At 31.5% G+C, this 17,692-nt stretch overlaps 1 protein-coding gene across 2 annotated transcripts; it reads left to right on the plus strand.

Moving 5' to 3' along the window:
• The first annotated feature begins 11,053 nt into the window (after nt 1-11,053).
• Nucleotides 11,054-14,069, plus strand: LOC110111188 (FCS-Like Zinc finger 8). 2 transcript variants are annotated; one of them, XM_020842949.2, is made up of 3 exons: nt 11,054-11,336; nt 11,656-12,412; nt 13,804-14,069. In XM_020842949.2, the coding sequence occupies exons 2-3, from the start codon at nt 11,727-11,729 to the stop codon at nt 13,889-13,891; spliced, it is 774 nt and encodes a 257-aa protein (XP_020698608.1). In that variant the 5' UTR covers nt 11,054-11,336; nt 11,656-11,726; the 3' UTR covers nt 13,892-14,069. The 2 variants fall into 2 exon arrangements, with proteins under 2 accessions (XP_020698608.1, XP_028550626.1); XM_028694793.1 differs by lacking the exon at nt 11,054-11,336 and having other exon boundaries at nt 11,343-12,412.
• The last annotated feature ends 3,623 nt before the right edge of the window (nt 14,070-17,692 follow it).

Consider the following 17,692-nt stretch of genomic DNA (forward strand, 5'->3'; position numbering starts at 1 on the left):
ATAACACTAGACTTGATAGTGTACACTTTTGTTTAGTTTACTCCATTGAGATTAAGTGGTACATTAAACTCACATTAATGTATTATTTATGATGCATTTCACTTGAATTTGACTATCTTTATATAAGAACCCCAAGAGCAAAAATAAATTTAAATAGTTAAAGAGAAGTATATATACTTTTCTTTCCCTATCATTAGTTCCTAACAATAGAAATGTATTCTCAAAAAGTATTTCTTAATCTTTATAAATAATATTCTAATGAATGCTTTAAGCTTTACCTAAATCAAAATGCACTTTTAACAAATTCTAACCCGTGAAACCTTTTAAAAATTAAAAATGATAAAAAAGAAGAAGTTTCACCTTTCAAATCTTGAAAAAATGGAGGAAAATGTGATTGAAATTACCTTGAACGGCGATGGGGATGGAGATGTTTTTGTCAAAAATTAAGCTAATTTTATGACAAAAAATTTGCTAAAAATTCCGTTGTGTTCACTAATTACCGACAGAAATTTCATCGGTGATAGGCATTTTTCCTATAGTGCACCTTTATCCTTTTTATTTTTCTCAGTTCATTAATATCTTCAAATATGATTCATTTTAACATGACTAAAGTGTACTAATATAGCTGAAATGGTTATATATTAGTGAATGGTAGCCATCATGCAAACAAAAAAGAAAGTTAAAGATATTGGATAAGTTCAACAACTATTCAATCAATAGTTGATATTTCATATTTAATGTGAAACTATTCTTCAATCTCTCTCATATCTCAACATATGGGTCCATATAAAATTAGGGTAATTAATAAGTGGATTGGACTAGAGATAAGATGGCTTTACTTTTTATTTTGGATTAGGTACATTTTTAGGCACTAAAGGCCCATCCTTTTCAATACAAATATGTACGTATGATATTAAGGCCTCGTTTGGGACGGCTTTCTTTCTGCTTCTTAAAGCGACTTTTTAGTACAAAAAATAAAATTTTTGTACTAAAAAATTGCTTTATGAAGTAGTAAGAAAGCCGTCCCAAACGAAGCCTAAATCATCTCCATTTTAGCTTTAGCTCATCTAGATGTTAGTACCAAATGAATGTATGGGTTGCCTTTCCAAGCAAGTTTTTCTAATTAGATAATGCCTTGCAATGGAAATTAAATAAGATACTAAAACAGTATTAATACATTTAAGCATTCACTTACTAAAATTTGTAAGGAAAAATATTTTTTTTTTGGATCAACTCTTTAATTATCAATAAAGGGAAAATGTTCTTTATTGATGAATAGAAAGAAGCCTAATTCAAATACACATAGTGAAAAAAATGGAAATTAGGAAAAAAGATTAATATTTAGAGTGCGCAAAAAAATTGATATAAATTTATCCAATTTATTATAATATCATATTGGCATTACTATATATTTCACTATGATTTAATTTTGAAGAATTGCATTTTAAGTCTTCTAATATATGTATTAATATAACACCCTTATTCTTTATATATTATATATAAAACTTAGGGCTATAAAAATATATAATAAAATTTTTAGCCTAACACAAAATTTAAGTAGCATGTTTTCTTCATGGGACAAAAAATTAAACTTCATAACAGCTTTTTTATTGCTTTTTAAAATGGAGTTTTAGTACAAAAATAAAAAAATTTGTACTAAAACTCCGTTTTAGAAAACATTAAAAAAGCCGTCCCAAACGAAGCCTAAGTTTTAGGTTTTATTTGGGAAATCTTTTTTACGGCTTGTTAAATAAGCTTTTTTGTACAAAAAATTCTTGAACAAGAAACTTTATACGAAAAAACTGTTTTAGAAAGCGGTCCCGAATGAATCTTTAATTTGTATATATAGCTCATAAGACCCACTCAGTCACACATCACATGCACATCAATATTTGTTTGCTATACTGTTGTGTTAATTGTGTGGTCACACACATGTTGGCTTGAAATGAGCACTATCATGTTATAGGTTTTTTTACTTCTAACAGTTGAAAGAAAACAAACCTCCATGCCCATTGGTTTCCCACTTCTCTTGCTTTCACAAAATAGTGAATGACCCCAAGAATTATTGAAGCAGTGCAAGGAATCCAAGTGTGAAGAGATCTCTCCAAAAGTTGTAAGGCCGTCTGCCCCAACTTAGGATTCGTTTGAGACAACTTATTTATTGAGTTCTAAAGTAATTTTTCAGTACTAAATTTTTTTGAAGTAAAAAATTTGGTACGAAAAATTTGCTTTAGAAAGCAATAAGAAAGTAGTCTCAAACAAAACCTAAATATTGGATAGTAGCCATGGCAACATGAAAAATAAGAAATAGCGCTTCTTATTACTTAAAAATTTATTAGGTCATGAAAAATAAGGAAAAGAGTACTTCTTAGGGCTACACAAATACCATTTCATCAAATTTCTCCGTCTAAAAAATTATTTATGAAATTAATTATAAAATTATTATGAAAAAATAAACAATTTTAAATTATTATTCGTATTCTAATTAATTTATTAAAATCAAATAAAAAATTTCATATAATTATCATATTTCAGTAGATTTTATTATACAAAATTATTTCTCATGACATAAATTTTAAAAAAAAATTATTAAGTAGTAAAAAAAGGTAACAAATGAACTGCTCTCTTAGATTTGTAAAAAAATTAGGATCTAATATGCTTGCTCATATGTAATTTATTTTTTCTTTTTTGAACATTTGAGTCAATTAAAAATAAATTCCTACGCACATCATATATTTTAACTTTTAAACTTAAGACTTATTAATTGATAGTAAAATATCGCAACCAACAGATCAAAGTGGCTGAGGCTCAGATGTAATTTTTTTTGAAGATTTTTAAATTAATTAATATAAACTCATATACAGATCATATATAATTTTTATATAAAAAAATGCTTTAAAAATATTAAAAAAATGGTCCCAAACGAAACCGGAGATGAGTGGCTCACATGTAATTTCACCATCCAACTTCCTCAACAAGCATTACGTCAAATCAAACAAGTGGTTCTCCTTTGGTCCCACTACTGCAAGCATTAAAACGCTTAGCAAGAGGACCTTCCAGTGCTCTCTTTTATATCTCATTTATTTCTGTTTTATTATTTTTTTTTTTTTGGTGTTTTCCTGTTGACAAAAAACACGCAAACTGACGAACGAATCGTTTTGCTTAATTGAGCTGAATAAAGCTGGGTTCGGGATGATTTTATTACTGTTTTTAGTATAAAAAAATTTTAAACTTTAAAAAAAATAATATATTTATAATATTCAAGGCAGATTTCAAAAAAAAAAAAATACCTATAACGCCACTACTATTGTAGCCAGTCACAGATAAATCCTTAGCTCTATAATTAAAACAGAACGAATTCTTTAAAAAAAAAATAATAATAACTTAGCTCTAGATATAAGTGCATAACAATATTTTTATGCCGCTCCAATCGGAGCCCGATTCACATAGCAAGTAAATTAATGAGTTTAGCCGAAATCAAGCACTTGAGCTTGGGCTTAATCAAGCTTGATTTGCATGCTATTTCATGCATGTTAGTCCTTACTATTACACTTGTTAGTTAAGAGTAGGAATAAATTTGTTATCCAATATAAAATTGAGAGGGTTTGATTGTTTTTTTAATGTGCGTGCAATTTAAATTTTTAATGAAATTTATATCAAGATATGTTCTTTGGTGGTTCTACATCCTTAAGATTGATAATAATGATCATTTTATAAATGTTTCATTTTCATAATTCTTGGCTTGCATTGAAAAAATGGGTCTTTCGAGCTTGATTTTAGCCTCAATTTAATGAGATTAGTATGCGTGGACACCGAATGCATTCGGAGGCCAATCAGGAGCCACACGTCATGCAATGTATTGTGCATTGGGTGATAAGGCGGATTCTGATTGGATACAGACTAATAATTTTTCTATTTTGATACATGTAAATGAAGAATGTTGATGCCAGGAAAAATTATTTTGTGTCCGGCATCTGGAGACCAATCAAAATGCGTCATGTCACTTTTTTGCTTCATACCGATGCTCGGACCACTGTGTACTAGGTGACGTGACGTGATCTGATTGATCTCCTGACCATCCGATATCCGCACAAAATAATTTCTCTGATGCCAGGCCAAGACATGTGACAGAGCTTGTCAATCAATTCGTTATTTGTGATGTGTGCTGAAACCTCCCTATTATTGTTCAATCTTCGAAAGTCCTTATAAATATTTGTGCTTTTCAAGGCTGATATTTTTACTCAAATGATTATTTAAAAATTATATTAATTTTTAAATTTGATCAAATTTGGAGAGGAATCAACTCTTTAATTATTATGGAAGCATGAGTATAATGAGTATAATTGCGTTGAAATTGAATCAAAATGGATTTATATATAAATTTATATTTATAGGGATGTAATTTTTAAAAAGATTGAATCATATTTTCAAATATATTTTAAAATGAGAATCAAATGCTAGATTGATAAAACTTTTTAACAACATCTAACACACTTGATAACACTTAATAGTTTAGTGTGAAATCTGATTGTGTATCAATCAGACTGTATTGGTATCTCAAATCTAAATATCATCGATCGAGCTCACTAGAGTGTTGTAAGGGGGCAACGCTTCCTTTTTTTGTGGATTGGGGGAGCAGCGATGTATGCTGGAATGCTCCTAACTTGGGGAAGAGACAGAGAGCTGAGTGTTGTGGCACTCCAAACTCCAATGCCGTAATACTATAGGATGTCCGGTGGGCTTAAAAACTTAGAGTGAAGTACGCCGACACTCCAAACCTCAGTGCTGCAACACTGCAAGTCAGACTGAGAAGTTTTTGTTCCCTTATTTTTCTTGTTTAATTTGATATATTAAAAGCATCACTTTTATCTATTTGTATATAGAACTAGGGTAGATCCAGCTTCTTTTTTTAAGGTGGACAAAAAAAAAAATTATGATTAAAGATGCTTATGATCGATAAAATTAGGGCAAAAAAGATTTGTTTTGGGGGTGGGGGGGCAAAATGCCCAAAATATTCTAAATATTATAAAATATCCCCTCTAAATATTATAAAAAAAAAAATTGAGGGCTGAGTCCATGATGGATCCGCTCATATTTAGAACAAAAGAGAAGTAAAGAAAGACAATAAAAAAGTCAAAGAGAAAAAAATCTATATAATTTCTCCTCATTTTCATATTGAATATTTTGATTTAATGTGACTTCATAAATTTTTTTTTCTAATAATGAGTTTTTGACGTTAACTCCTGATATTCTTTTTTCACTCAGATTTCAGAAGCTGCGCGCAACAGGAGAAGCATTGATTTTTTTTTTTTTGGGACATTTAGGCCATTTAAGGCAAACTCACACACACAACGCATACACATGGACTCGAACCTTGGACCTCTTAGTTGGAAGCCTAAGCTCTCAACCAATAGGCCAAGGGGAGTTGTGTGGAGAAGCATTGAACATTGGAAGCGCTTTGTGGAACTGTCATTATCATTAACATGCAAGATAACAAAACTTTACTGATTGAAAGAACAAAATCTAGCATAATTATACCAAAGATTTTATTTTTCACTCCGAATCTGCTTTAATCCGCAATATCTGGATCATGATCCTCTGATCAAGTTGTAGAATAAGAAAATAATTTGGGTTGGAATATTTTAACTATAATTTCATCAAAATACTCTAATTTAAATTTATAAATTTAATTATGTTGACTTAAATATAATACTTGAATTTATATTGCAATTAATATAAAAAAAATATAAATTATAATGATCTTAAAATAAATTTATAGTCAGTTTCGAATGGCTGCAAATTTTTTCATAGATGATTATACAGCTATTGTGAGAAAAATAATTTTTTTAAAAGTTGCTGTAATAAATAACTTTCATAACAAATAAAAATTTTTTGAAAACAGTAGAAAAATAAAAATTGTAATTGTGATTTTAAAAGCAAATCAATGAAAAAAATGCCCCAAATGAAACATTAATATTTCAGTGAGAATATTTTGATTGAAAGTTTCTCAATAAATTAATGTCACTTGATTAGAAGCAAACCCTAATATCTAATTAATTAGTACCAACTTTACTTGTTCTTTTGTCTTAATCTTTGAATCATTCATAACCTTAATATTTATTTAGACATTCTCTCTCTTCCTCTCTAATATAATTTAATATTGTTTATAAACTTTATTGCCTATGCACTACAAGAGGGGCAATTATGTATTATAACTAATCATCATCAAAGCCAAATAGTGCGTACCTAATCCTCAATCCTCAGACTAGGGAAAAATATTTTGTGCGGTCACCGGATGATATCCGGAGAAATCAAAGCACGCCATGTCACTTTTTAATGTGTATCGGTGTTGTGTACCGGATGATGTGGTGCACTCTGATATACCTCTGAATGATTCGATAAACATACAGAATAATTTCTCTCAAACTAGTGATATATTTTTAATGTAAAGGAGACCCTTAATAAAGAAAGCATCTTTTCCTTAATATTCTGTAGGCCAACAGTAATTGAATCAAATAGAAGAATTTAAAATTAATAGTCGATAAACTATAAGATAAAAATATTATTTTTGTAGAACTGTTGTCTTTGGGCTTCTATATATGTTGGGTTTGTGTATAGTGGCCCTAGAAAACTATAGTTAGGGGTTCTGTTGCAATGATTTTGTGATCTATATATACTACTTTAAATTTGAGCAATAACCCACCTAGATTTAGGGTAGTTGGTGAGCGAACATAGTTGAGAACACCCTATCACGGGTTTGAATCTCCTTTACTATGGCCTAGCCTCTTCAGTTGGGCAAAGCAAGGGTGAGCCCGATGCCGGTGGGTGACCTCGCTAGGTTTTGCCAAAGGATTAATTAGGCCGCCAAACGCTTCCTTTGGAGTGGCGGGTAGATACCCTCGTTCAAAAAAAAAAAAAAAAAAAAAAAAAAGATAAATAATGCATACTGTTTGATATTTATAAAACTGTAAATGTGCATTAATAAGAAATGTAAAGAAAATGAATTTGAATGATATATTATGAAAGAAAAAGAGTATTTCATGCACTCGTTATAATTATGCACTCTCTAATCGAATTGTAAATGTTTGTTTGAAATTACTGTGAGTCTCCACCTAAATGCCAAAAAGAAACAAATTTTTGTAGATGTGAACCGTGCGACGTTCAAATTTTTGTAGATGTGAACCGTGCGACGTTAATATTGACGTCACACTATTTACAGAAACTCATTTTTTGATGAAAATGAAGATGAAAAATAATCTATATAGAATTAGTGTTTTTTGTGTGCTAGAAATGGAGTTTGATTGAAGATGAATTTCTATTTGATATAATTATTATTGTATTTTGAAGTGGAAAATGAGTAGTTGGATTGGATATGTATAACCTTAGTTGGAAAATGCAATTATAATTTGCATTTTTCTTAAAAAATTAATTCGTTTTTTAAAATGCAAAATTTAATTTGCATTTTTTTTTTTTGAGAAAATAAAAATTATTTTTTTATAATTTTGCTTTTTTAAATTATATTTTATTTATATATTCTTGCTTAATTTTATACATATAATACTTGTCCTTAAAATTTAGCCTATATTTTCTGTAAAGTAGCCACTAAAATTGTTCTTATAATGACACTTTTGAAAAACTTTGGGAAACATTTAAAGTAAGATTATACATTGAATTTGTGAATAAATGTCTAATCAAAATTATTAAATAAAAATATAGTTTAAAAATATTTATATTCATAACTATTTTCATTCATGTGAACATTAAGCAAGGTTTAATTAAAACGAATACTTAAAGATTAAAGATTAAAATTTTTAGACTTATTTTAAGTTTAGTATAATATTAATTATTTAATTTTATAGTCACCTAAAAATATTAAAAAATTTAAATTTTATCCTGATCAAAGTATTCTATAGAGTTTTTTTTTTCAAATATTTGTAATAAAGTTAATTTTATCAATGTAGAAAGTTTGCATATTTTAACAGAATTTTTTCAGGTAATTGGCGGGCCATAAGGCCGTGCCAATCCTCGGAAGTTACAGTACTCCGTCACCGAGACGAATCTCATAGGCCCGCAGCGGCTCAGCTTTTGGCTGAGCTGAACTATTCAGAAGTAGACACGTGAGTGAAATTTATCGTGAAGTGAAATTGTCCGAAAAAAAAAAAAAATTATCGTGAACAATTTATGTAGTAATTAGTAAAGGTGTGTTAAATAAATAAAATATAAACATTTTAGTTAATGATAAAAGATACAGTAAATAATGCATTTTCAATAGAGTTTATTTTATCGAATTTAGGGTTTGTAAATGCTGCTCTCCTTGATTTATTGGTTGGAAGTTTTACCTATCAACTAAGAGGTCTTGAGTTTGAGTCTTATGTATATGATATGTGTATGAATTTATTTTAATTTCCCTAATTGTCCCTGCTGCGTCCAGGAGTATTCGCGACGGAGGTCGGGAAGACTGTAGTCTGACGACGAAGATCAGAAGGACAGCGTCAGGTAGAAGTCCAACAATGGAAAGAAATCCATCTTTGCGTAGACGTCCAGCGAAGTCCGATAATCGGTAGAAGTCCGGCTTCGGGTAGAAACTTGGCGAAGAGTGAAGGTCCGACGTCGGGTAGAAGTCCGCCGTCTGTTGGTGGCAGAGGAGAACTCCGGCTTCACTTGGGCGGAGTTTCGGCGTCAGGAGGGAACTCTGTCGTTAATTGAGAAGAATTTCCGCATCCCATGGAAGTTGGGCAGAATTCTGGCGTTCTCCCGAATATCCGGCAGAGTTCCGGCGTATTCAGGCGGCGGGAAGCGCTCCGGCTGTGCTCGATTCGAGTATAAGCTCGTTAAAATCGGAGACCGTTTGGTAACTCAAATTGCAGTTTGAACCTTCCAAGACGCTTCGGGTCCTTGATTTGGACCCATTTGGGCTCGGATTGGGTTGAATTTGGTGTCATTGGGTTTGTATTTCTGAGACGCTCAGTTTGACTGTAAGTTTCCTAAAATCGGAGTTCAGATGATCCCAGATTTAATTTTTGAAGTTTTTGTCTAGCTTTTTGCCTCGAGATTCGTGCCCGATCAAGATAATTTTTGCATGACGTATCAATCCCCAAAAAAATTGTTACTGTCTTCTAAAATACCCTAACATTTTTATGTTGGAGCAACGCATCTCGTACAGAAAAATATAAGATATGATGGGATTGTGAAATGGCAGCGTTGAAAGAGAAGTAACTTAAGATGTTTGGATTTTCTACAATGTAATGCACTATAATAATTGTGTGTTATTCTTCAGGCATTATTGATGTGATGCATGCTCATAATGACAATGTGATGAACTTCGATAAGTGGTGTTTTTTTAGTTAAATTAAGAGGTATTTTTGATGTTTTGATTTGTCTTATAAAATGAGCATTTTTGCAATCCTAATTGGAAGAGATTGAAATTCCTTTATTGATTAGGTTAATTCACAATTAATTGATTAATTCATTGTCTTATGAACTTTCAATTTGGTTGATTTGGGTGCTATAAATATGATGTGATTTATATTTTTATGAGAGTTCTTAATTAAGTTGTTTTTAGCTGAACTGATCTTTAAGTTGGTCAATTTGAATAGAGATAGATTGAACAAAACTAGAGAAGTAAAGCAGAAAACAGACAAGCATATTGTTTTAGAAATTCATAACTTTATTAATTTTATTGTTTCTATTACATGATTATAAATAGTGTAGAGGATAGGAGAAGATTATTAGAGAGTGTTGACTGGGCAACCATTGGTAGAGGGAATGGATTGTGAATTTATTGTGGTGAAAACGAGTAACTGATAATGGTTTGGTCAATATGTCCGCCTTTTGATCAAGTGAGTTGATATGCAGAGCGACAATTGCATTGTTCTTTATGTGTTTACTAATGAACTTATAGTCGATCTCAATGTGCTTGGTCTTGACGTTGAACATCAGATTATTGGCGAGTGTCATTGTTGAGGTGTTATCACAGAAGATGTTGGTTGCTTGGTTTAAGCCTCTTGAAATTCAGCGAGCAATCTGTGAAGCCAGATGATGTCTAAAGTGGCAGAGGGCAAGGCACGATATTTGACGTCTGTGGAGGATTTGGCAACTGTTACTTGCTTTTTAAAACTCAAGAAAATCAAGTTGGTACCAAGAAAGGTGCATAATCTAGTGATTGATTTTCGATCGATCGAGTTCATGGCCTAGTTGGCGTCTACGAATATGATGCATAATCCATAAAGTGCCACATTACCCGATACATAGCAGATACACAGCCGCGGCATATAGCAATAAGGTGACGAGGAGGACGACGTCTGGTGTCCGCACAGAATAATTAATTCTTTGTTTGAGCTCTACCCCAAGCCATATTTTTTGAATTTATTTCAATTATATAGAAGAAAAGATATATAAAGAAATATAAAAATAATAATTTAATACATATTATTTTTAAATTTTAGGAATTTATAGAAGTATCTTTATATATTTTTCTCATAAAAATTAAAATTCATAATAAAATCATTACAACTATTGTCAGCCTTTTATGAAAAATAATTTAATGACAATATGGGTAAATGTATCATGTATGAATTCAGGCCTTTATTCTTAAAAAAAAAAAATATTTATTTAAAATTATATATAATTTTGATGAAATTATATCAAAAAAATAGCTAAGCCAGCGAAGCGAACTTTTATTACGTCCGGTGTAAGGACGTAGAGGAACGTCCGGTTGGAGGCAAAATCCGGCAAAAAACTCGGTATTTGCTTGATACAACTAGGTATTATTTGATATTAATGAGAAATACCGCTCTTTGAAGACCAATACCGAGTTATACCTAGCTGTACCGAGAAATACCGAGTTGTACCGAGTTTTTCTAGGAAATACTTGGTACAACTTTTGTATAACTCGGTATTTCTTTATTTAGCTCGGTATAACTCGGTATTGGATCTTCAAATGATGGTATTCCTCGTTATTGCTAGGTATTTACTCGGTACAATTTATTTTTTGACAGGATTTGATCTCCGACCGAACGTTCCTGTGCATCTGATCGGAGGACGTAATAATTGTCAACTCCTCAATCCTCTACTCTTCCTCTTCTCTGTTGTAAAACCGCCCTTTCTAATTTTCTCCTGTATCAGAAACCATGGCGGTTTTTGAAGAAACGAACAAACACAACGCCCCACTATACATTTTCTCTCTCTAAACGAAATGGCGAAACCCAAGCACTCCCTCTTTAAATAACACTGCCTCCTCCTGCCATGCACCATCTCCTTCCTCCTTTTTAGTCCATTGTGTGATTGAGTGGAAAGAGAAGCTCTTTACCATTTCAGTTCTTCAAGAAAACAGATAAGTAAGACCAAAAGATCGATTTTTCTGGTCTTTTCTGTTTGCAAATACACCATTAACGATTTGGACTTTCATGTCTTCAATTTTTGTTCCTCCATTTTCTTTTTAGTTTGGGAAATTTGATCCTTTTTTTTTTTTGGAGAACAGAGAATTTGGTTGGTGCTCGTAGTTTTATAATCCTGCAACCTGTAGAAATTGGATTCGAACTTTTCTAGGGGATTTATTGTATTTTACTGGTTTCCGCCTTTCAATTTTATTCATCAGAACTTCTCTATTTCTCCTGATGAACTTACCTTGTTCTCTGTTTCTCTTCTTGTTTGCAGCGGCTATTAAATCTTTATAATTGGGAGAGCTTAAGGAAGGATATTTTGAAGTTGGAAATAGCCATAACCTGATGTCTGATAATCCAAAAACTACTATTTTTACTGCTTTGAAGCTCATCCGGAGCTTCTCTTCTGAGGTTATTAGGAGCCCAACCTCCATTCTTGAGATCAAACCCTTCTCTGTAGCAAACCATCCTTTCTTTTCCGAGAAAAACTGTAGAAAGCCCCATTGGAGCAATAAAGACTCAAGAGGCATAGGCCTTGGCATTATTGATGTTCTTATAAATTGCAAGTCCGATAACAGATCCCTGAATTCCAGTAGTAGAATGATTGTATTTGGTTCACAACTAAAGATTCAAATCCATCAAGTAGAATCCAGCTCCAATTCTTCAACTGGGTCAGTTGAGTCTCCTTACTCTCCTATAGAATTTGGTATCAAGAACAAAGATTCACAACTTGCTCTGCTCTCTCCTCCTGATCTGAGCATCGAAGATCTTCCACCTTCTCCTGAATTTTTGACGAGGGAAATTGAGCTTTTGGAGGAATATACCTGTGTGATCTCTCACGGTCCGAATCCAAAGAAAACTCATATCTTTGACAACTGTATTATGGAGAACTCTGATAATGGCTTTGCTATGTGGAAGAAGGAGAACAGAGAATTCTCTGACAAGAGCTCAGATTACCCTTCTGCTGATTTCTTAAGTTTTTGCCATGCTTGCAAGAAGACGCTTGTGTGCGAAGACATTTTCATGTACAGGTAAGTTAAAAATCTCTTTTTTCTTAGGAACCATTAATCCAAACTGAACCATGATCAAAGTGTCCGCATACTTCTCCATTAACTTTTAATTATTTAGTTCATTCTTCATTAATTTGTTTAGTCTCTTAAGATATGAAGTTGTTTTTACAGTTTAGCAAAGGGCACTCAAGATTTTTTTTACCATTTCTTATTTAAACAGAAAAAAAATTATAATTAAAGGTTTTTTTTTTTTTTTTTTTTGGGAAAGAACGTAAGGAGGTTGGACCAAGTATTTTTCCCTTTCAGTTGGATTATAACGAGGATCGGCTTTAAGCCTATAACGTTTTGCTCGGTCATGATCATTCTTACTAGACATTTGAAGCTGATGTATGCTTTTTGTTGATGATATTATTCTTGTTGATAAGACTAAATTTGAATTATGGATGTCAATTTTAGAGTCTAAGATTTTGGTTTGAGTATATCTAAAATCGAATGTATGGAGTATAATTTTAGTTTTGATAGATCTAATATGAGAATTATGAATTTAGACGATCAAGTCATTATTAAGGGTACACGTTTTAAATAACTCAGAGCTATTGTCCAAAGTGATCGTGAAATATATGGGGGTACTATTAGTAGAATTCAAGTTGAATGATTGAAGTAAAGAAATGTGTCAGGCCTATTGTGTGATTGAAAAATATCCTTTAAATTTAAGGGAAAATTCTATATAAGATGGTGAAGAGTCCTGTAATATTTTTATGGAGCATAATGTTGACCTTTAAAAGAGAAGCATACAATTAAGTTAAGTTTTGTAGATATGATGATGTTCAGGTGGATAAGTGGCTTTACTCTCAGAGATAGAATCCAAAACTAGCATATATGTGAAAAGATTGGAGTAGCTCTAGTGACAAATAAGATTAGAGAGAATCATCTTAGATGGTTTAGTCACATAAAACGTCGGTCTTCTGATGATCCGGTTAAGTAGATATATTAGATTTTGCCTATATTAAGAGAGGCATAGATATACTTAAAAAGATGTGATTAAAAAATATTAGAAATAATATTTTTATTATATTTAAATGATAATTGAACTCTTAACTTTTTTTTTTCTTTTCTCTTAACCTCACGTAATAGGATAAAGGCTTGATGTTGTTGTAGTTGAAAAGAACATGAAAATAATTTAATTATTATTTATATTTGTAATACATTATATAAGTATAATAATAATAATGAATAATTTAAATTATTGTAATGTAATTTCCTAACATTGGTATTATACTTATAAAGAGTCCTTTGCGGCCAAAAAATAATACCAAATATTCTTAATTAAAAAAAAAAACACCCACATATATCATATACTTCTTATATTATTATTGCAATATGTTTTAATTAATTTACTCTATTTTTTGCAGAGGTGAGATAGCATTCTGCAGCCGTGAATGCCGCCAGCAGGAGATGATCTCTGATGATGAACTGAGAAGCACTTCAAAGAAATTTTAGATCCATTATAGGGTTAAATCTTATGTGGATGAGAAATATTTTCTTTATTATTATTTTTTCCTTTTTTCTTTTTAATTTTTGATTGTGTAGTAATTTGATTGTTTGGTGATGTTGTCAATTTATTAAGAGGATTGCATCATTGAAAATTGGTTTTAAATTAAAGCTTCTATTGGGATAACTTTTTAATTTCTTTTTTTATTCAAAAGGTAATCATAATTTTTTTTAGTTGCTGTAAAAGGTTACTTCTTTTCTATAGCAGTTTTACAAATATTATATATTATTTAAGATTTATGTACATAATTAAGGCTTTTTTTAAGACAACTTTTCTATTGCTTTTTAAAACAAATTTTGACACAAAAAAATTTAGTTTAAAAAATATTTGAATTAAAGAATTACTTTAAGAAGTAGTAAGAAAGCCGTTCCAAATAAAGATTCCCAAACGAAAGCTAAGCTTCATTTGGAACAACTTTACAATATTTTTGCAAATATTAAATAAAATTAAGCTTCATTTGAAATAGCTTTATATTATATATAAATATTCATTCCTAGTTATTTCTAGTTGACTTGAACTATATTTGATCTAAGTTTCGTTTGGGACGACTATTTTACTGCTTCTTAAAGTTGTTTTTTAATACAAAAATTAAAAATTTTATTCTAAAAAGTTACTTTAACAAGTAGTAAAAAAGCCGTCTCAAACAAAAACCTGGTTAGACAATAAGAAATCGGCACGAAGTCACTTTTAGGTTTGGAGTAGAAATATAAATTGACACAAAATTGAGCTAATTTGATCTTTCAAGTCAAGTCAAATTAAAACAAAATTTAAACAGAATTTTGATGGGGGGATGCTACATTAGGCGTGGTCTCGACGTGCGAGCGTGCGCTGCTCATGTACGATATATATATATATATATATTTTTTTTTCGGGTATTTTGATTCGAAGTAAAAACCTAGTCATGTTCTTCAAAGAAATGAAATATTTCTCTAATTTTGATTTTTATGAGACATATAAAGTCAAATATCTCCAATTGTAATGCCATGGGATTTATGTGCTGACATTTATTTTCTAATGATAGAACTCATATTTCATATATTGAGACATTAATCTTTTGTTTTTTGTTTTTTTGGGTGCATAGAATCTTATGTCCAGTTTTTTATGTATTTTTTGCGATTATTTTCGGGTATGAATAATATCTTATGCCATGAGATTTAATAGCTGGTTATATGTCCTCTATGGCTAATCTTAACAAATAAGTGAATAACTTTTTTAATTTAAGAATCTCTTTTTTATTTATGCTGAGGAAGACAAGTTCTTAAGAAACTTCAGATTTTTGTAAAAACTGAAACAATTTTTTTAAGGCAAAATTCAACTTTGATCTTAAAAATTTGTACAGAGTATTGGCAAAGAATTTTCATTCCTCACCAGAATGTTTCCACGTCTTGATGACTCTCGGTATGTCACAAAAAATCGCCTTGATTGGGCATGAATCTCGATGCAAAAATATGAGTAGTAAGCTTCAAAAATTAAATTAAGGATGATCCAAACTCTGATTTTAGCAAACTTACTGTCAAATTAATCATCTCAATGACACAAACCCGATGACACTAAATTCGGGTCTAATTCGAACCCAAATGTGTCCAAATCGAACGACCAAAACCTACTTGAAAGGCTCAGAACATTAATTGAAAGATCAAATGATATCTAAATGTGACATGCTTATAGTTTAATCGAGCGGCTCGATGAGGCGAGTCCAACAAGCCCAAGATCACTTAATTCCAACATCATTATAGTATATAAATGCTATATGATCATGGGAGCTAATACCAGCCGTCCAATGAAACACTCCAAACTTATCCTTGATCTTCTATATATTTATTAGTCATGCGACTTACAAAAAATTATAAACAGACCCTCATTCTTCACATAATGAGGAGGGAATATAAGAAAAAGCTAGGGAGCTCTCTTTTCACTGGCAGTCATCAGATCTCTTCCTGACCACCGACAGTTACCAGACTTCCTCCAGTTCATTGACTACCGCCGAATCTCCTTCCAACTTTCAACTATCATTGAATTTCTGCCAATTTGTTGGCCACCATCAGATCTTCTCCTGAATTTCAATCGTCGCCAGACTTCCTCACGTTCTTTGGCCGTCGTCAAATCTCCTCTCGACTTCCAACTATCGTCCGACTCCTCCAATTCATTGGCAACCATTGGATATCTTCCCGACCACCATTTGACTTCGAACTTCCATCTGTTTATTGATTATCGCCAGATCCCCAACCATCATCTGATTTTTGCTGAATATTATTCTAATTGTTGCTACCAAACTTTTAGTATCTATCATTCAATCAAGATCGAGAATACCAATATGAAGTTTGGTCCATTTTCACATACATTGTATTCTCACTGTCTTTGAGTTGGAAGACGAGCTAACTTTTTTATCATGTTCAAGCATTATTGGAATCATTTCAACTGGGCAAAGCCCCATAGTTTTTCCCTTTTCAGGATTTTTCACATAAAAATTTTGGTGTGTCTCCATCATTTCAATTATCAATTTGTGCTTTGAATTTTTAGTCCGCAACAGAGCTAAATGGCATTAAAAGTTATCTGATTTGACGCTAATGAGATCAAATCAATCACTTGAAGCGTAGTTTTAAAACTTCATAATATAAATTGGAGAACTAAACAACCAATGAATCTCTTAAGCTTAGAGTCGAAAAGAGTGGCTCAATGATAGAAATTCAATGTGCCCAAAATATCGAATTCTAAGATCATTAAGGTACATAAATCATGATAGAGCACTCAATTATCAAATTAAATAATATGGGCTACTCAATGGAGCCTTTTAAGGATTTTGACCAAATTACCTAAATGCCACTCAAAAAAATTATAAATAGACCATTCTTCACACATGAACTAAAGACTTAGAAGCTTGATGTTGAACCTAGACTTTGACTTAGAGAGAGCTTTGCCTAATGATCGTCTCCAACCACCACTACCAACAACCATCGTTGTCTGTTCACAATCTTCGAACCAATGTGCCTGGACTACATCCTCATTACTAGTGTTATCAAACTATGGTCTTTGAACCAACATCACTCAACTATCGCTTCACACTACCTACTTCTAACCTCTGTTGCTTAATTATCATCACTTGTCTACCATCTTTCACTGACTTGATCACCAATTGTTAACACCAACATCTATACCGCCTTCTTTGTTTCTCATTGTCATCAGTAATTTTGAGACACGTCATAACTTATGAGAATAATAAACCTTGTTGACAAGAATGTTGATGCTCATAGAACTTTATCGCTCAATATTGTCATTAATGTCAATGCATGTCATCACCAATAAGGTCAATGCACATCGTTGACTCCTAATATAACCCATAATATTGATGCTTGTTGTCAATGCATGCTATTGCATACACGAATAATTCACGTTGTTGACACTAAAGCTAAATCTGTCTACTTCATTGCTAGTCGTTGCTTACTATGTCGATGCATGCCAATGTTGTCAAATTTAACTCCAATTCTCAACATTAACACCAAAGTTAAATAGATTTCTTTGTCCATGGTCTTCTCTCCTCAATAGGGAACAACTAAACAAAAAATAAACTCTCTTGAAAATAATTTCAATGACTCAATGCTCATTTAACTTCCACGACATAATCCACCAATCACAATTCATGTTTAATACATTATATGAATGTCATATCTTATTACAAAGAAGAACATTATTTGTAGCCTACTATATATATTAGTGGAATCATTTCATATGAGCTAAATCTCATTATATTT

Source organism: Dendrobium catenatum, unplaced genomic scaffold (assembly GCF_001605985.2).
Source record: "Dendrobium catenatum unplaced genomic scaffold, ASM160598v2 fragScaff_scaffold_556, whole genome shotgun sequence".
Taxonomy (NCBI): Eukaryota; Viridiplantae; Streptophyta; class Magnoliopsida; order Asparagales; family Orchidaceae; genus Dendrobium; species Dendrobium catenatum.